General features: G+C 38.7%; 2 protein-coding genes across 2 annotated transcripts; one reads left to right on the forward strand and one right to left on the reverse strand.

Moving 5' to 3' along the window:
* Positions 1-7,745: 7,745 nt before the first annotated feature.
* atf5a (activating transcription factor 5a) lies at positions 7,746-9,655 on the forward strand (the record flags this gene model as incomplete). The annotated part of the gene is made up of 3 exons (XM_079247419.1): positions 7,746-7,884; positions 8,186-9,374; positions 9,469-9,655. 3 exons carry the CDS (start codon positions 7,746-7,748, stop codon positions 9,653-9,655), a joined length of 1,515 nt encoding a protein of 504 aa, XP_079103545.1.
* A 2,695-nt stretch (positions 9,656-12,350) lies between these two features.
* On the reverse strand, positions 12,351-18,698 carry stk36 (serine/threonine kinase 36 (fused homolog, Drosophila)). Its single transcript, XM_079248078.1, has 19 exons — positions 18,523-18,698; positions 18,301-18,441; positions 18,143-18,220; positions 17,927-18,057; positions 17,591-17,840; positions 16,462-16,555; positions 16,172-16,356; positions 15,919-16,073; positions 15,730-15,826; positions 15,512-15,637; positions 15,259-15,435; positions 15,080-15,171; positions 14,886-14,949; positions 14,635-14,742; positions 14,471-14,545; positions 14,259-14,376; positions 14,055-14,181; positions 13,776-13,956; positions 12,351-13,577 (listed from the first exon to the last, which is right to left on the reverse strand). The coding sequence occupies exons 1-19, from the start codon at positions 18,604-18,606 to the stop codon at positions 12,612-12,614; spliced, it is 3,249 nt and encodes a 1,082-aa protein (XP_079104204.1). The 5' UTR covers positions 18,607-18,698; the 3' UTR covers positions 12,351-12,611.
* Positions 18,699-20,187: the final 1,489 nt, after the last annotated feature.

Here is a 20,187-nt window from a genome sequence, read left to right on the forward strand (position 1 = left end):
CTTCTGAGTTCAGTACAGGTAGCTTCCTTCTTGATGAAGCTCAGGTTTCACACTATTAGATATTCTCTGACCCTGGGAAAGATTTTCACACTTTGTGCCTTTCAGTACCTCTTAGTCTCTAGTGCGCCCAGCTGCATGACAAACAGATCTTTAAGAGGGCAGTGAGAGCTCATTACCGTAGTGACAAGCATGAGTGACATCCAGCCTTATTGTTGATAAAATATTAATGAGCTAAGGGTGATCCCCCCCCCCCCCCCACCTTCTCACATGCAGCTCGGCCTTTTCCCCAGGCCTTTCTCTCAAATAAGATAGATGGGCTGTGAATTAGCGAAGGTCTCACACGAGTTTGTCAGTATTAATGGGAGATATTAGTCTTGTCTGAAAACAACCTCAAAAATTCTGATGAAATGGAGACATCTCGTCTCAGATGGGAAGAGTTTAGCAACGCCTGTCAAAGCCTCGACTCTCACATCCTTCACAGCGTTTCAGAGTGGGCATTTGTGATTCATAAGTTTTCATATCCACATGTGAGTTCAGATTAATTTAAGAGATTAAAGAGAAAAAAATTTCTTTGCCCATCCCCAAACATGCTCCCCCTCCACACAAACACAAGCAGACATCGCAGATGAAAGCATTTTTCACTACATGCGTCGGTGCAGCAGCAGACTTTCCACTCCTGATGTTTACCGCTTTGAACAAATCATCCTCATTTGCTTTGAAAGGAACACAAAGTGACACTCATTAATTCAAAACAAGGCACATAATATATAAGTTCATTAAATTACAATGTTTTCAGAATTTTATGGCAAGCACAGTGTTAAAAATATCTAGAGGGGAAAAGCATCAGCACAGACTAGAAAGGCCAACAGAAGCATAGACTGTGCGTATGACCAGTGCATCCTGTTGTGGGAAATGATTCTGTGATTTTCAGACGTTTATTTCCAATAGTACATAACATGGTCTTATAATTTCCAGAGACAGGAGTATGTAAAGAGCAATATAAAGAAGCCAAATGAGGTAAAAATGTCCTTTTACCCTCAGAACGGGCATTGACAAGGGACATATTCAACATATTATGAAAAAATGTTCAGTAAATGCTTGAGATTTACGCAATTTCATGTTAACATCTATTTAAGTGCACTTCCTTCTGCTGTCTTCAGTATTACCCACAGCGTCCCACTGGAATCCATTAAATTAATCTTTATCTTCATTTAATACCCTGTCTCTTTACAGGTAAATGAATTATACTGACACCGTAAACAAACAGACATACGAGCATTACAACACTTAAACAGTGTTGAGTTAAAAGAACTGAAAGGTGCAGTGTGTAAGAAAACCAGAGGTCGATAACAGAAAAATTTTAATCGATAATTAAAAGCAGATCTTGTTATCTGCTGTGTTTGATATTTACTAGGGGCACCACATGGGATACGTAGAACAAAAGAAGTAGACAGCACACATGTTAACAATTTTAAAGTGTTGTGCAGTCAAACAGATGAAGATATGTTTGTATCAGGAAGAAATGCGGTTGCTGTTGGCCACATTTCACATCTACGGACACAGTTACAGTGCAACAGCTGCCTTTTTTAACAAAGGGATGCAGTTTTATACAGTTTGTTGTTGATATGACTTGAAAAGCGAAGGTATTGAACTTACCTGGCAGTACCTAGAGACCAGTCATGTGACAGTCAAAATTATTATTATTTTTATTATTATTATTATTATTATTATTAAGTAATTTTCATCATCATTCAAAATGAGAAGGTAAACTTCTGTGTTTTTTTCCTTTGTCTAAAGCATTTTACTTCTAGACTGGAACTATTGTGGAAAGGTTTATTATTACTGATATGAGTTCATGATGACCATAAAAAGTCTGAGTGACTTGAAATGTCTTTTTAGCATTTTATTATCCCTAAATAACACTAACATATTTTTATTAAAAAACAAGATGTTACTCAGAAGTATATTTAAAAAAACAACAACAGCAACAAAAAACTCAAATCATTTCTGCTGTTATATGTTGAACAACAGTGTTATTTCAATAAATTACCTCTGATTTGTTTTGAACACGACAGCAATGTGTACTTCCTCCAAATTTCACATCTTATTTACAATTATTCAACTTCATCAACTTATCCAATATAATGTCATTAAGTACATCTGACATAAGATGAGCGTTAATAAAAAAAAAGTTAAAAATGAAGTTATAAGCAGAAAATATATTATGTTAAAGACAATGCTACAATTTAATGTGTGTATCTTATTACTTATTTGCGTATTATCAACATAATATAGTTATTGTCACTGTACAATAAAGCTGATCACCTTAAAAATTATTCAGTTAACTTATTTTGCTCCAATTCACAGCAAAAGACAGATTGTTGAACAAGTTCAATACGTCAAATCAAATACAAAACAAAATAATAGATTTTAGTTTATTTTAGTAGAAATGTATTTGTACCTGTTGTGAAAAAAAGGGCCAAAGATGTAAATGTAATCTTTTTATGTCTATACAAAGTTACGTCATCTCTGTTTTGTAACATACAAGTGTGTTTACAAGTTTCAAGACTAAAACTTTTCTAACCGGAGGTGGTGGTTATGACTGGGGACTACTGCATATGACCTGTAAGACAAAGTTTAACCTTCTGCCGTTTACTTTCACTTCATGTTTTATGAAGACATTCAAATTAGTGGGATAAGATTAGCAAAGCTTTTGAGGCAGATAATATTTTCTAATGTTAGAAATCTTATTTTTCAAGTTCTCTGTGTTTTCTGTGCTGCACAAGAGCGAAAGAAAAACTTCAGTTCAACTACATTTCTCTCAGTGTTGTGACAGGGTCACAAAAGAAAGAAAATCCCGACTGGCATCCAACTTCATGTATAAAATGGTTTTTGTTTCATATCCATGTTCTGATTTGCCATGAGACTAACAAGTAGTATTTGGCCTGAAAGAATATTGACTGTGTAAAGCTCAGAGGTGATAGACGCTGCGCCTCTGGGGTTTTAATGGTTCTGCAAAGCAGCATCACACAGTCTGAGTGCTGTAAAAACAACACAGAGCAACCATCTGTGGCATGTCTGTTTGAAGAGTCCAAATAGTCAAGTCCACAAGTGATGCACGACCACAACATCCATAATCTTAGATCCTGTAATCTGGTTTCCTTTCACTTCATTTGGAAGTTTGACAAACTTCTGCCAAAAAGACTTGTTGCATATTTGTTGTTGCATATCTCTATATGTCAATCTGCTGTTGCTTCAGTAAGTTTTGTTTTACATTGGATTTTCTTTATCATGCCAGATGCATGTGTTTTTAGGGAATGTGTGGTATGCATGGTTAATTCAAGGTCCTTTAATTAGTTCGAGCTAGTTATGAAAGATCAACTAAAAGCTTTGAGATCCCAAAGGGAGAACAACAGAGGTACTGCAGACTTTTAAATCAAACGCCTCTAATTTACTATGAACTCCTCAAGAAATAGTAAATCAACATTACCTTGTGACGGAATGGTTCTCATTTGTCACTGTCGAAAGCCAAATAAAATTAGCGTAGTTTTCATATTTATTAAGATTAAAATATGCTTGTTACCTTTTTGACTCTTGATTAAATGTTGTCATGCCAAACAGATATGTGTATAAGCCGAGCTGAGCACAAACAGAAACAGCCACAAATCCCCTCTGAGAGACTCCATTCACAAGTAGTAACCAAACCTCATGTTTTCTTCATATGTTCAAAGAGCGGCAAAAGTTGAGGACAATAAATTCTGAGAGAGATGATGATGAAATGATGGTGTAACCCTTACTAATGTGCCATACATGCACTTGGCATGCAGCATTGACTTTTCCAACTCCTCGGTTCATGCACAATATTCAGTGAATTTTGGTATCATTTGACACATCGTCTTGTTTTGCTATAGTAAGAGTGTATTAAAGAAAAATGTCAAAAAGTGCAGTCTGATCTGATATTAACATAGTTTTACTTGTGCTTCTTTGGTTTGGTAGTTGCTGTTTTAACAACTTGGAAAATGTATTTAAGTCAGTTATTGTTCTGAGATGCTAAAGGCATTTGATTTTTGTAATTCAAGTCATACAGATGTGCCTTTTTGTCTGTTTTTAACACATATCCTCCTCAGTAATGACTGGGGAAATGTGCTTAATAGTAGCGACAACAGGGAATGGCAGCTTTCTGTCATGAGCAGCACCTTGGGTTTCTCTTATGGCGTTCAAACAGGAAGCCCTCAGTGGGCCAATTAATCCAGACAGAGCGAGCAGTCAGCGATTTCCTGTGAGACCTGCCAACTTCACCAGCTACTACTATCTTAATCTGGTCTCCATTACAACCACATTTTTCTAAATTGCATCAGACTGCTTCTCTACAAATCTCTCCAAGCACCTTTCATATTGTAGATAAAACATACTGGGCATTTTGCTGATAGGCTTGTCTAAAACAGGGCTGTCCCCTTTAAATTCTTCAGATGGGACAAATGGGAAGTATTTGGATGTTTACCCGAATTAAGTGGAATTTAGAAATAGTATCTTTCTGATCCTGTATTTTTATGTATATATATATATATATATATATATATAAATAAAAGTTTAACTTTGTGTGTAAACAGCTTTTCTGTCAGGATAGCTCCATTATATGTTACGAGTTCATGTTAGACCCTGTGAGACTGAAACTAAATGTACAAGATGTCTTAATAGATAAATCTGCTACATGCCAATCATAAGTAAATCTTACAGAACTGTAAATAAATCTATAGGTTTAGGTAAAATGATCAAATGAAAGATGCAACTCAGCAAATGAGTAAAAACACTGGTTGGACAGGAGAGGAGTGGCATAATAGAGGTGAGCTGAAAGTAAAACAGTGGGAGAGAGAGACAGGATGAGAGAGAGATGCAAATCCCATGGCAACAGCAACCAGAAAAACAAGTCTAAAATAGGGGGCAGTGTCCGCTATTGCTATAGCAACAGGAGAACAGCACAGCTTTGAGATACGCTGAAAGGTGAAAACAAAGCTTTACTCCTAACAAGAATATTAATAATATTGATAGTCATCATTTGTAACCATACTGAGTTAAAACACACATATTAGGGAAAACTGCCAAGAACTTTTTAGTGAATCTATGTTAATTATTCACATCCGGTCATTTCCACCAACAAATCCCAAGTAAAGTTATTAAACTGACAGTTTCAATACAATAATCTGAAAGTAAAAATTGTTAAAAACAACAACAAACAACTGCAAAGATAATCGTTTTAAGTGACTTCATAGATTTTAGTTGAAATACTTGTAATTATCTTTAAAATAACTGCAATTTGTTTTCTGAACTGCATAGTCAAACTTTGTCCACACGGGACTTTACCACAAGCTTGAAAAAATTAAACAGAGTTTATTCTACTATAACAAAATCTAAAAGCTTCTTTCACAATGCAAAACCTGCTACATCGAACTCCACACCCGGTTTGTTTACATGAAACATGTGCACCGTCTGCACAGCAGAGAAAAAAGGGAAAAAAAAGTGATGCTTCGCCTTGCCTACCAACGACCAATCATAATTCACCTGGACCGATTCCGGCCAATAACAGATCTACAATCCCAGACAAAGCAGCCAATCGCGCTGAGCATGGACCACTGATGCAACGGAGATGCAACAGCCTCGTACTAAACAACAAAGTGTGTTGTGAATAAAGTAGTACCTGTACAAAACAATGCAATGCCTCGTGGTGAAGTACCGTCTCTGCAGCGTATTTTGGAAAGCAGTGTTCATTTTGGAAAGCAGTGTTCATGTAAATAAATTAGGAGCAAGTTATGGACATTACCGAGTGTTTTATACGCCCTACACGGGATTCTGTCTCACCTCTAGTGAAGAATGACCATTGAATTTAATTACTCCTTTGACAATTTAATTTTACGGTCCTTGGCCTGTTGAAAGATAAAGCCCTTTAAAGAAAATATGGTGATGTATTGTACGCTTCTCTGTTAAGTTTGTCGAGGTATAATCACAGTGAGCCGATGAAAGCTTCCTCATCAACATGTCTTTTTTTTTTTTTTTTTTTACCGCTTGTGTATGTGGTAAATTGTTTTGAGGACTAGCGTCACTTTCAAGTCGAGTAGTTCTTATGTGTTAAATTTAGCAAACAGTCTATTTTTATGGCCAAGGATGAATGATAAATCACAAATGTTATAAACGTACTGTTTTAGAGAAATTGAAACATCATTTTCAAAACAGGCAGTGGAAAAACAAGTATCTCAAGTTTTATAACGGGATACAGCGGAGACGAAACCGTGGGACGTCATTCGGTGATCCGCGGAGGGGCGAAGGGAGGGGCGGAGGGATCTGCGCCGAACAGCAACGTGCTTTATCCCGGTGACGCAGTTGGTTGCTAGGTGTGAATGAACTGATGCTTTGTCTCAATTAAGCGACTCCTCAGTTTACAGGTCGACCACAACAAAGCAACATCTCGTCCTTTTACGTTGTCCTGGGTATTCGGAGCTTAAGAATGGCTCTTTAATTTCATCAAGCTGTTGCACCTGAAGAGAAGTCGTGCTTTGCTGTAGCAACGCACCCCCAAGTGCTCTACTATTTTTCTGCAAGAATGGAGTAAGTCAAACTCAGTCTCTCCGCACTGTGTTTACAGCTGTTTTGTTTGTAGAGTGTGGATTTTGTTGTGCCACGTAGGCTATGTCACAGATACAGAGGTTGTTTCGTTTAGTGGCTTGTTTACACAACACTTTTATTCAATTAATGATACTCAAAGTCAGATTGTTTGGCTTGTAGCCACGGTGCGTCAGTGTTTATACTTATTTTGAAAAGAGCGCGTGCCAGAGTAACTTTAAATCATCTTCATAATTAGGATATTTTAACTTTAATTGATTTTAGTAATAATATAAAATTTGTTTTTTGTACAGATTATTATTATTATTAGTAGTAGTAGTAGTAGTAGTAGCAGTAGTAGTAGCAGCAGTATTGAATTTAACATAATTTGCTCAAGACTGTGGAAGCTGTGAAATGTTTGAAGAACAGAAATAGTATATAATATATTCAAAGCACTTGGACTCGAACAGCCCAGGTATTCTCACCGTTATCCAAACAGCTCAAGTGATCAAACAGAGGTGATTAATATAAAATGACCCTGGATTAAAGGCAGTTTATCTGCTTTAATCTGATTTAACCATCAGGGTGTCTCTCACTTGAGACTGTAACTCTGGAGCTCCTTGTCAACAGTTGGGCTCCTGTCAGCAGCACTGTTGGTCCCACGTGTATTGAGGATGTGAAGGGCATTTTGCTTTGAGGCAATTAAAGCTCAATGCTTTCCCCTGTGTCTCTGGAGATGACAATAAGGTTAGGGTTGAGGTTTCAGAATAGTTCGTTTTGCATTTCTTCCTCATTTTATGGCATTTGTTGTGCTGCTGCTTCTGCATGAAAGTAAATTTTGTATTGTAAATATCCATGGAACTTTAATAGGGACTTGTAGGCCATTTCTCTACTGTCACATCCCATCAAAACACAGGATTATATTGAAATAAGTTGCTGAGGGCAGCACAGATGGATGTACATTATGTCACTGCCCGACTAAAAAAGCTGGTCTTTTCAAGTCGTACTCATCTCTGATCCCCATCTCTGTTTACCCTGTAGGTTTCATTATGCTCACCCTGCCCTGCTCTCTGTGGCCCATCTGTCAGACCCTTCTTGTTCTCAGCGTATGCTTGGACTCGGACTGAATCAAAGCACCAACAGACAAATTGATGGCAACATCAGCTCATGTTTGGAAGAGTCTTCGTGTCTGCCCGGCAGACCCCCTCGCTCTCTCTCACCCACAGGCTAACCACAGCCAATCACAGGGGTGCAGGGGGGAGGTGTCAGAGGAGAGTCAGCACTTAATTGGTGAGTTGCAGCGAGTTCGTTTTTTTATATTTTTCCTCATTTCAGGTGGGCTCGGCACTGCAGCACATTCGTCCTTCTTGAACTGTAAGTAAAAAACTAGCTACGTGTATCATGTTGACATCGGGCAACTTAATTAAAGACGGTTTGCGTTTACCATTTTCGATCAGATCGAATTTTTGGGAAAGCACTACCCGCAATGTTAATGACATATTTTGGCACCTGGTTGAATGTTATTTTAAAGCCATGTTATATTTTTTATATTCAACATCATGTAACGATGTTTCTTTTCCCCCCTGAATAGGTGATGGTCTCTCTGACTGGATGACGGAAGAAGTGGATTTCTCCTCGTACCTCCCAAACCCTCCTTCCCCTCCCTCTTCCACCAATGCCTCCCTTCCCCCTTCACCTCTTCAGAATGATATTCAGGTGCCCTCTGACTTGGAGGTCATGACCTCTCTGCTGCAAGAGGAACTAGCCCAACTAGAGGACTACTTCCTGTCTGAACCACTACCAGAGAAAGGGCAGAGACTGGGAAAATGCGACAGGGGTCCTCTGCCGATGGGTCCCCAGCCATTCAGTCAGCTGCCATATGCATCATACTCTACATCCAACCAATCGGAAACCAACCCACTTCTTGTTACCCTGGCAACCGGAGAACTGGACCTGCTGAGTATCTGTGGCGGGCCCATAGGGCGATCCAAAATTCCAAGACACGCCCCGTACAGCTGCAGTCGCCCCAGTGGGTGTGGTAGGAAAAGAGTTCTTGATGGTGTAAGGTTTAGTGAAGGCTATGACAACAGTTTGTTGAGCTCCAAAGGAAGTAACTCAGGTAACTCAGCTGTGACCATTACTGGAAATTATGGCTGTGTAGAGGATGACCAGCTGGTAGGGAAAGGCTACTGTCTGAGTAGTGCAATCGAGGTGAGACGATGCGCCGGTTTAGCCAAAGAAGAGAAAAACTGCTGTTTTTCACAAGATGTCACAAGTGGTGCGAAGGTTGTCGGTGGTGGATTTGGTTATTCTGGATCCTTGGATGGTGCACATAAGAAAGAGGATGTGTTGATGTACAGCATGAGGGAGCTAAGTGGAGGTTCAGGTAACAATGAGGTGCTGAGCAGTATCAAAGCTAGTGTGGAGGTGACAAAAGCCAGCGTTTCTTGGAAAACTGAGAGCAACGAAGGCTGCTATGTTCCAACAGCACCACAGTCTGAGGCCTATCACAGCTTCTTAGGGAACATCAATGAACAGGTGAAAACAGAGAGTTTGCAAATAGTTCAGCCAGATTTACACTGTAGTTACCTTGAGGATGAGGCCCCAGATTGTTTTTTAATGGCTAGGGAGAATCTGAACCTGGAGTCTTCAGGACACAGACAAGCTTGCAGGCTGAAAGAAGACCACTGTGCTGTGAAGTATGAAGTGGACATCATTCCACATGAAGGCGGGGAGCGAAAACAAAAGAAGAGAGACCAGAACAAAACAGCTGCTCATAGGTAAATTTTCATTTCTATGAGTTGAAAATTAATACTGACATGATTCCAAAAAAAAATGAATATTTCCTCCACATTGTTGTTAAACTTGATGCAGGTATCGCCAGCGAAAAAGGGCGGAGTTAGATTCTCTGGAGGAACAACTGCATTGCCTTGAGGGGAGGAACCGGGAGCTCCGCGACAAAGCAGAGTCCGTAGAACGTGAAATCCAGTACGTTAAAGACCTGCTGATTGAAGTTTACAAGGCCCGCAGCCAAAGGCTGAAGCAGGACACAACAGCCTAGCAATATGTTCCTGCAAGTACGCTTAAGATGACAGAGAAATAGTGCAGCTCTTGTGTCTTGAATTGTTGAACATTGAATGTGTCATATCTTTTTATGGTGAGGGGAACAATGCATGCTTTGCTAATGTGAATTATTTTCTACATTTCAAACCAACACTGTCCGATGCTTCCATTGCATTTCACACCCAAATCACCTGAGCCTTCACTGTGGCATTGCAATACTTTTACTGACAATCATTTTAAATAGATCTTCCATGTTGTGAATCTACTGATTGAAGTAGGGTTATTTCTGAGGAAGTAATGCAGTTTGTTAAGCAGGTTCTAAGTTTATAATAGCCTTAAATTGAAATTGATGTCAGAAATATAATTGAATGGTTTTTACCACTGTTAGGTTTTGTTTTTAAATTCAGAATTGCAATGATGTTTGTGAGTAGCTGGAATAGTGAGATATGTGATCAACATTTCAGTTTGAGCACATTTGTCAAATCAAATATTTTCTAGTCATTTCCAGCCTTGATTAGCAAATGTTGCATTTAGTAGGAATATAAAAAAAAAGTTGCTGTTGAAATATGCGCTTACTCATACAACTTCAGAGGATCTTGTTTTATGTAATAAAAAAAAAACCTTCACGAAAACAATTTATTTGTTTTAATATTAATTTAAGTGACAGACTCGGCGCTGAATACCTTTTAGTTTGTAAATTTATACAAATTTCCCCCCGCTATGTAAGAAATCACTTTGATTTTGTTGTCTTCATATTTTTTTATTTATTTGTTTTGAATTATTGCTAGATCCCCTTTGTTACAACAAAATCACTGGACAGTTTTTCAGCAATTGTTGGAAATATCCTGTGAGCAAAAGACAACAAATCAATTATTTATACTGTTTTAAAAGTAAACTGAGATCCTATCACGTGGCTGTAAAGTTTTCTTGTCTTGCATATTGCAAATTTATACAATCAGTTTTGCAGCTCAGGATGCACAATTTATCTTCCTGTCTTACAAACATCAGCGGAACATGATGGCAGCAGATAACAGACTTGAAGCGCCTTTTTTTCTTCATCTGACAGTTTTCACAGGTTTTCCTGGTGTAAAAATGATTTTCCATACGTGCAAATAGTGTAAGTAGTGTTTTAGCAACCTCCTTCTGCATGCTTTTGCATAAATGTACTTGCTTCCTCTCGGAAATAGAAAAATGTGGGGATTCAGAAAAAAAAAGTGAGATTGTTTCTCTAACTGCTTAAGGCAATAAGTTTTCTAGGCCTCTGGCTGATCTGCACTAATTTGTAACAACTTTTATAGGATCACGCGGTGGAGTGTGTTAAGCTGTTCTTTCTACAAAAATAATTGAGAAAAAATGTGATGAGATTATTTGTTATTTATGTCTGAGTGTTTCATGCAGGATTCTCCTCAGTTGTTTCATTTATTTGTTGCTCTAATCTACGGAAATAACCACTGTAATTGTTATGAACCACGTGCCCTTGAAAAAGATGGCTTTTTCTTCGCGTATTTTATTTCATGGCAATCTTGAATCTTCAACGATTAATGTTCATAAAGTCTGTTTGCTTTTTGGCTCATGTTCATGTCAGGTTGTTTGAGTCACCTGCGTTGTACTATCAAAAATAAAATATTAAACCAAAAATGTGAATCACAATATAACGCTTTGTAATTTAAGGGTTATATATTTACATATCCACATTTCTTTCTTTTTTTGTAATGTAAACTTGTTTCCCTTTTAAAAGAAATAAAAGTGCGTCATTAACAGCCTGCTCCGCTTCCTATTTTCATTTTTACTCTGAGAACTGATGTGAACAGTTTCCCGCCAACAAAAACACATTTATGACTTTTAAACTCGAACACTTGAAATATTTATTTCTTTTAAAAATCACAGGTTATTTTGTAGGTAAATAATTCATACTTGCGGGCCTGAAGGTGGAAAATGATCATTTCCTCAGTCCGCGTCGCGGATCTAACGCTGTCCCGCACGTCACTGATTAATAAGGCCGATCATTGATCTATTGATGCTTATTGGTGATTTTATTACATAAAATGCCATCTGAAGCTATTTACACAAATATGAACATCCCGGCTGGTCGTCTGTAATCCCGCAGAAATGTCAAATTTCGGTCATCAAAGGCCACTATCCTGCAGGTTTCCCTTGTTTTCCTCTTTTTACACACCTGAATCAAATAAATTGGTTATTGTGCATAACTTGAAAGCTGTTGAATCCTCTTAAGTTGAATCAGATGTGCTGGAACTGGGAGACTAAAGCCTGAAGGACAGTGGGCCTGGCGACTTTCAGATCCCTGATTTAAAGGGCTTTAAAATCCCCAAAACATGAGAGAACTTTCATATTTAGGCTTGATATTGTGGATTTGAATATGTAAAAAAAAATAAAAAAAATAAAAATCTGCATTTCTAACACACAGATACATACAAGTAGGCTATATAAAAATCCCAACACTTGTTAGTGATACATGAGGGAAGGTCATGTTTAATAAATAACCAGTATGCAGCTTTTACAACTAGTGTTGCAAGTTATGAAGTTTTTATTTTCACCAATTTAAAAACAAACAACAAAAAAAATGGTTAGCATTTCAATTATAATGAAAATTTCTTTTTTCTAATAAAACTGCTGGTCTCTTGTGATTTAACATAAGACAACAGCAAAACTAAAGCATTTTTGGTCACTTTAAGATAAAAAAAATGAACAGGAGATAGGTTGTTTTCTGACACTTGGGTTTAGACCAGATGATGTCGTTCTGAGACAGAGGAGATTCATCGTTTATTTAGGTAAAATGGAGACACTTCCAGCTGTTCAATGAGCTGTTAACAGATCGTGGAGGGACATATGAAGCCTGATAAAGTTTCTTACTGGCATCAAGGGAAACCAGAACCTTTGAAGAGATGCAGAAAAAAAAAGTGACTTCTCGCTATTCCTCTCCAATAACGCAACAGTTATTGTGACATTTGCCCTCCTGTAACCTGTTTGTTCATCCCCTGACGTATTGAATCCTGCTCTCTGTATAAGCTCAGAGTTGCAACGGCTGCTTGTCTCACTGCTTTGTGGGGATCTGTGCATGCGGCCTGCAGAAGCAAGCTGGACACATCTTTCTCCAACAAGAAGGATGCCGCACCATCGACCTTCACCAGGTTTCCCAGGGCAGCACAACAGTGGCGGCGTGTGAGAGCATCCGGGTCAGTGAGCAGAACTGCCAACATAGCCACTGACCTCCTGGCTTCTTCCATCCATTGATTCCACTCTTCATCAACCTTCTGCTCTGCTATTGTTGCCAAACCACTTTCTGCCTCAATGTGTGACCTCACATGTTTATTTTGTTCATTTTCTTTGTCTAACCGTGCAGTGTCAGTGCCATTCCCATTAGATGTGCTTCTTATGAACCCTACCTCCACTGCAATATAACCCAGCCAGTTTCCAACAGCCCTGCAAGCCACCCGCCGGACTGGCATGCTGGAATCATGAAGACAGTCTATCATGCCTTTGAATAAGTGAAGCTGCAGGGTGTCTGATGTTGGAGGCCTAAACGGATCTAAATTTCCCAGTAGTCTGCATGCGGCAGCCTTGATCTGGTGAAATGGATGAGTCAGAGCCTCCTGTAGCACTGAGGCTTGCACATACAGTGGGGGACAGTCAGGCTGATAAGTGCAGCGGGCTACTTGAGATAACAGAGTAAGGAGCTCTACAGCGGAGTCCCACAGCACATCCTGTTGCAGGAGCTCAGAGAGGAGAGAGCTGGCAGTTCTGGTTGTTGTGGCGGTGGGCTGGCTGTCCAGAGGTGATGATAAAAAGCCAGCAGCAGCTTTTCTGAAGTGGGAAACGGAGCGCTCGCAATCACACAAGAGCAAACGGCTCAGCAGAGAGAGAGGCAGCTCTAGTAGTGAAGAAGGGAGAGTTTGAATGACCTGCCAACAACAAAAACACAAATCACACAGACAACTTGTCATTCATCAAGCATGCAACTACAAACAACAAGGTGCTCCCAAAGAAGTACAAAGACATTAAGATGTGTAATGCTACATGCCAGTAAGAGTTAACCGGTGTTGCATCAGAGAATCATGTTTGTCAGTGAGGTCTTTATTGGAGCATGAGAAGGCCCTAACCTGCAGGAGGCTTGAAACAATTCCGCAGCTATCATACAAGTGCAGAATTGTAGACATGGAGCGGGACGGAAGGTCCAGGGCAAATGGAAAACACAGTAAGAGGCAGCTCAGTGAGGAGAGAGCGTCACGAGTCAGCTCCACCTCAGGTCCCCAAGGAGTGTCTTCGGTAAACAAATCCAAACTGTCAGATAGAAAAGATGCTGTTGTTAGCTCCTGGTGTTGTAAATGTGTTGCTCAGAAATTTGTAAACCAGTTGAAGCGGTGCTAAAAAAAACAAACCAGTCATTGCCCAGAAGCTGGCCAAGTGCGTGTACGCATTTTGATTCATTGTCAGAAAACAGAGGAATGCATGAGTACGGGTCCTTGGTGAAGACAAACAGCATAACAGACAGAAAGGAGTGCAAACCTGAAACGGAGAAAAAAAAAACATTTTGAAATTCTAAGTGTTAAATAGAGTGAATTCTACTGGGCATTTATTTTTACCATTTGCTGAACAAAAGCCCAAGCTTGATGTTGCACTTGCAAGTGAAGTGTTGATTTTTTTCCACAGATCCACAAATATAACTGAGTTTATACAAGGTGGTACTGGCGCGTCTTCATGCTGAAACAAGAGGTGGAGCCCAGATGTTAGGTAAGGGTCTGCTTCTGAGATCAATTCAAGAGAATGTTTACACACATTTTAGGTGCTGTCTAACCTCATAGAGTGTGTGCAGGAGTAGAGAGATGAGGCCATCATAGAGCCCCCAACCTGAGGGTGGAGAAATTTGTAGCTGAAAACACAGAGAAAAAAAAAACAGTGCTGAAAGCTGCAAACAACTTAAAATGTTCAAATAAACCGTAATGTGCAACAATTCAGTACCTCACATGAGTCAGCAGCAAGAGTTTTCAGCAAGGAAGTTATATTCTCCAGATCAACGACAACATCAACATGTTGAGTGAAAAGAGACAAAACAGATGCAGCCAGAGGCTAAACAAAGAGACACGGACATAAATATCACACAGCAAAGCAGCTTATTGTAACATAGCTGGAGACAAAAAAAATGTTTCATGTAAAGAACTGTGAACAACATAGTTGAAATCTACTTTGAACAAAGGCTGGGGGATACTTACTACCAGTGCAATGAGGTTTGGTTGGCTAAGAATTGTGCTGAAGGGCTGGGTGAACTCTTGCAGACTGCAGGATAAGAGCAGATAAATGCATGCAGTATGGGACTGAAATGCAACAGTCAGCCTGCTTACATGTGGAATTAAATAAATTGAGAAAAGTGAGTATCAGTAAGGGGATGAAACAAGGGTAATCAAACCTTGGTTCTTCTTCCACCCAGTCACAATGCCTCCCCCAGTAGATCAAGAGAATTGTAATCATTTCTCCAAGAGATGGGATGCTCCACTGGTGCTGAGTGTGAGAGAAAAAACAGAGAATCAGCAACATTTTTGCTAAAGTAATGCATCATTGGATACTTTTCCCTTACAGAGCAATAACCTTGGTAAAGGCTGAGCTTTCTACAGAGTCATGGATCAGGTTGAAGAGGAATCGTGGTAGTTGAAGTTCACAGCCAATGTGGTCGAGCATATCAAGGTCAGGAGTCAGCATCAGGTTATGCAGGACTTTTAGTAGGTGATGGATCTGCTGCAGATCTTTAACAATGCCCCCTGCAAGCTGGACACGCAAAACAGAATAACTGCAAAATGATCTAGGAAAAAGGAGGAATTATTTTTCAATTGAAAAATATTACCTGAGCTTGAAATGCTGCTATTTTGGATTGAATATGAGGTATAACATCTCTGAGCTGTTCTTTCAGCAGCCTGCTTGAAGTTGATTCCTGGGCCAGATTCTTCCAATACACCTCACTCTCAACATCCTGAAGAACACAAAGGAAGAGTCAGGAACGTTTCCTCCATTGTAAAATACACTTCTTTATCAACAGCAACGTCTACAGGCCATGCCACTGACCTGCCTGTGCAGATCGTCTTTGCTGCATCTCAGCACTAATCGTGGTCCGACCTCTACTAAGGGAAATTCCTGCTCATAGTCTATGCTGATCTGACCCCTGAGGAGAAAATAGCCATACATTTCAACATGCCTCTCTGTATATTTAGCTGTTAGAAGTTTAATCTTTATTCTAAACTTAAATCAAAACACCTTTGCTTTGTTCTGGTGCAGGCTTGAATCTTCTGGTGGATGCTTTGATTGGCAGCTTTCACATCCAATGGACCAGGACCGTCAGTAGCATCACTGGAGGGGATTTTGGGGATACACTTAATGGGTGATGCTGTTCCATTTCCATCCTTCTTTTTCTGTTAGTGTGAACAAAACAGGTAAAAACAATTAAATTAATAAAAAAACAAACAAACAAAAAAACAACTTTTAATGTAAAAATAAATAAAGGGCTTACTTTTGTGATGTCACTGTCTGTTGGATTTCTTTTGTTCTCCCTCAGCTCTCTGACCTTTCGAAGTAATCTGCTCTCTTGGTACATGTTTGGTACAGTTTTTTCTGCCACTTGCTTGAGTTTCAGCGCCATCACATCTGGGCTGGGAGTGACTGTCAAAGGGCTGAAGACATTTGTGTTCAGCAACACTGCTGACAATTAAAGAAATACAATCATTACAATAATGACAACAATATCAAAAAGAGAAGAGTAAGGCAATTTTTCCTATTAAGGTAAAGAGTTCTAACAATCACCTAAAACACCATCTGCAACAAAAGGATGGTGCAGGAGGTCTGGCCATGACAACCGCTTTTGAGGGTCTTTGGTCAGCAAACCGTTCAGGAAACTCTGTGAAGACCATAAATATATATATATATATATATATATATATATATATATATATATATATATATATATATATATATATATATATATATATTACCATTATTATAGGCAAATAATGAAGGTGTTAAAATTTGTGATCTATCTTCAGATGTCACCCACTGCAGTTGGATCAATGATATCTCTTTAAATCTATGCTTGTTAGAATCCGACTAAACTGTTTACACAAATGTTAAATAAAATGATCAGATGAGATGAGGAGTGCTCACTGAAAACGTCTTTGTCTTTTAATAAATAACAAGTGGTTCTGCTCGCCAGAAATATAAACAAAGAAAGTTTCCTTATTTTGATGATTCAGATCAATACTTGGTGGTCCTCTAATTCCAATTCTAATTTAGTGGGCAAGGTGACCTGTACCATTCAAAAACAACAGCATAATTGGTATTTTTTCATTCATGCAATACCAGTATAAAGGCTGAAGTACCAGGAAACTGTCCTATGGAAACAGAATCTTTGATGAATAGTAACAAAAATGAGGCGACCATTAATCTGTCTCTTCCAGAAATTCAACACTTCACAATGTTTCCCTCAAATTGGTCAAAACGGCAAAGAAATAACATATTTATTTCCACAAGATTAATTCAGATAAAGCCTTAAAAAGTTAAATTTTCCTAATCACAGAAGTAAAAATAAATTAAGAAGATGTCTCTAATTGTGATTAGAGAAAACAAACTGACCGGCAGATATGCAAACATATTTATTGTAGCTGTGTTTCTTCTGATTAATAATACATTAGGTTACGTATCAAAGCAACAAGTGAGGATAAAATCACATGCAACCAGGGTCTTTTCGGTTTTATCCTTAAAGTCTGAAATTACCAGAAGAGTTCTATATATGACTATGAACTAAAACTCTCAGTATTTTTAGAACCTGAACAACCCACTTTTAATAATAAAACAGCTACATGTCATTGCCTTGTTATAAACCTTAACTTTACATAATTTTTTGCTTTGGTCGTTACATAGCAAAATACTTGTGTACCATGCAGGTGTCACTCATCGAGTCTGGCCATTTCACTTGGTCTCTCACAATGAGCTGCACCAGGTGAAACATGGAATTAGTATAGAAGGGAGGCGCCCCCGTGTGGAGCTCATACAGAATGCAGCCCAGAGACCAGAGATCAGCCGTGTGGTCATATGGCTTCTCCTCTACCAGCTCAGGAGACATGTACAGAGGTGTTCCCTTGATAGAAGTAAGGACCAGGGTGGAAACACTCATGGCTCTGGCAAACCTACAACAAAATTTCAAGCAATTTCAGATTTCACAATATTTTTAAGACTTGTATTTTGCCCATTAAAACAATCAATATAAACTTACCCAAAGTCACACAATTTTACCACGCCAGTTTTTCCTAAAAGGATATTTTGTGGTTTCATGTCGCGATGAAGAATGCGATGGGAGTGTAAATAATACAGAGCTGAGACCAGCTGGCAGGCAATCTCACGCACCTTGGAAAAAAGGGAAGAAACCATTCGAGCCATGTACAGTTATGGACATTCAAATATGTGGCATAAATGCAGCTACATAGTATACCTGGCTCTCTGGCAAGTTGCCATCATCTTCCAGGATCTGAAACAATTGCCCCTCTGCATACTCTGTTACAACCACAACCTGTTACAACAACAGAGGACACAATGACAGCTAACTTTCTGCTGAATACGTGTGTTATAAAGAGATGAAAATAAGCATACCTCCGTTTCAGTCTCAAAGCTGTCATAGAGCTGGACAATATTTGGATGTTGAAGATCCCTCATAATCTCTATTTCCCTTTTAAGACTTCGGAGCTCCTTTTCAGATCGACCAACTTTTGGCATGAACTTTAGGGCCACCACCTAAATTAGAGAAGATTGATCAAGGCTGAGACAGTGTAGTTAAACAAAACTAAAGCAGGATTACCTCCTAGAAAAGCTTACTTGGCCAGTAAATCGTTTTCTTCCTTTATAGACTCGTCCAAACGAGCCTTCTCCCACCAGCTCCAAAACATGGTACGAGTTCATGTCAGCGGCCGCTGGCTAACCGCGTATCCGACACGAACTGAGCTTCGATGCTACTAGCATCACTTAGTCATAGACACAAATCCGTTTAAGTATTATTGTGTAAATACAAAGCAAAAAAAAACCCAAAAACTGTTCGTTTAACGTAACAAGCCACACGTTATCGTGATAAAACTTTTATAAAGCGGCTCTTTAGCGTAACTTCAGTTTCTGTCGTGTCGCTATCCCAACAAGTTATTGTTGTCATTTTCAACTGCCCATTTAAAAAAAAACTGCAAATTTTAGTATAAAGTGTAATTTGCCATATATTTATATTCAGTATACATTATAAGCGTGGGATTTAAGTAATTCTAGTAAATTCCAAAGGTAAATTTGATTGTTATTTTACAACGTAATGTCAAAGTTAAAACTGGCTTTTTTGTGGACAACACACACGTAAAGGTCCTTGGCCTAGCAACGACAGTTGCGTTCCAAGCAACGGGTTCAGAACGGTAAACAAAGCATGGGGGGCACGTGGTTAATCAATCAATCACTCAATCATTCACTTTACATGTAAATAGTTATGTAAAAATAGAAGCATCAGACAAAACACCCAAAACATCAGAAATATATCTTTTCTATTCCTACACATGAACAACATTGAAGCCGAATAAAATTTTATCTGATATTCCTCGTTCTATAAATTATAGACCTACGTCTGGCACAAACAGTTCTTTAAGGTTATAAGCATGGGACATATAATTATACAAGATATTATGTCTCATATTACCCAGATTCACTTATAGGTGTTATAAAAGACAATTTTAAGATCAAGTTCAGCTAAACTCTTTTAGTCAGATCATACACTGGTGTGAAATACTATTATTAGTTGTTTATTGTAAAAGTATGTCCAAACTTTTGACTCGCTGTTTAGCCTACTGTGTAAATAAAAAGGCAAGCAGACAAAACGTAACTGAACAACAAATAAAAGAAACAACTGATCTCCAGAAGATTGGCCGTGTTCTAAAAAAAAAAAAACCTTACTAACACACTAACAAAAACAATTTTATTAACTTCCTACCATGTCTTTGTACGTGTCACTGCATTACATCATGGTCTTGGCATTAATATAGCGTTCCTTTTTTTCTTGTCCACCAGATGTCATCTGTGATTCACACAGGAAGAAATCGGTATGAAACCTGAAGAAACTCTGCAAACTGACAAGTCTTCTGAGGAACTTTACATGGAATATTTTTAGTGATTATATGTGTGTCATATTTAACATTTAGCATATTACAACAGTCTACTGTGTTACATATGTAGCCTAATTTATGACACACTGGAACTAGAGATTGGAAATATTTATGTTACACCACTTTATTGTGGCTTTTTAAAGAATTTCATTTTCACAATGGGTTAATCAACTTTACCATCAGCTCGATAAACCGCGCAGATTTTGTGGTTCCTGTGGGACCACGGTGCGAAGTTGTCCATCACAACGAGCCGAGACATGACAGACCTGCGGTTTGCAGAGGTTGGATCGAGTGGGCAAAAAAAAGACCTCAGCTGGACCCCCCACCCCCTCCTTCGACAAAGACGAAAATG

The sequence above is a fragment of the Telmatherina bonti genome, assembly GCF_933228915.1.
Source record: "Telmatherina bonti genome assembly, chromosome: 10".
Lineage (NCBI taxonomy): Eukaryota > Metazoa > Chordata > Actinopteri > Atheriniformes > Telmatherinidae > Telmatherina > Telmatherina bonti.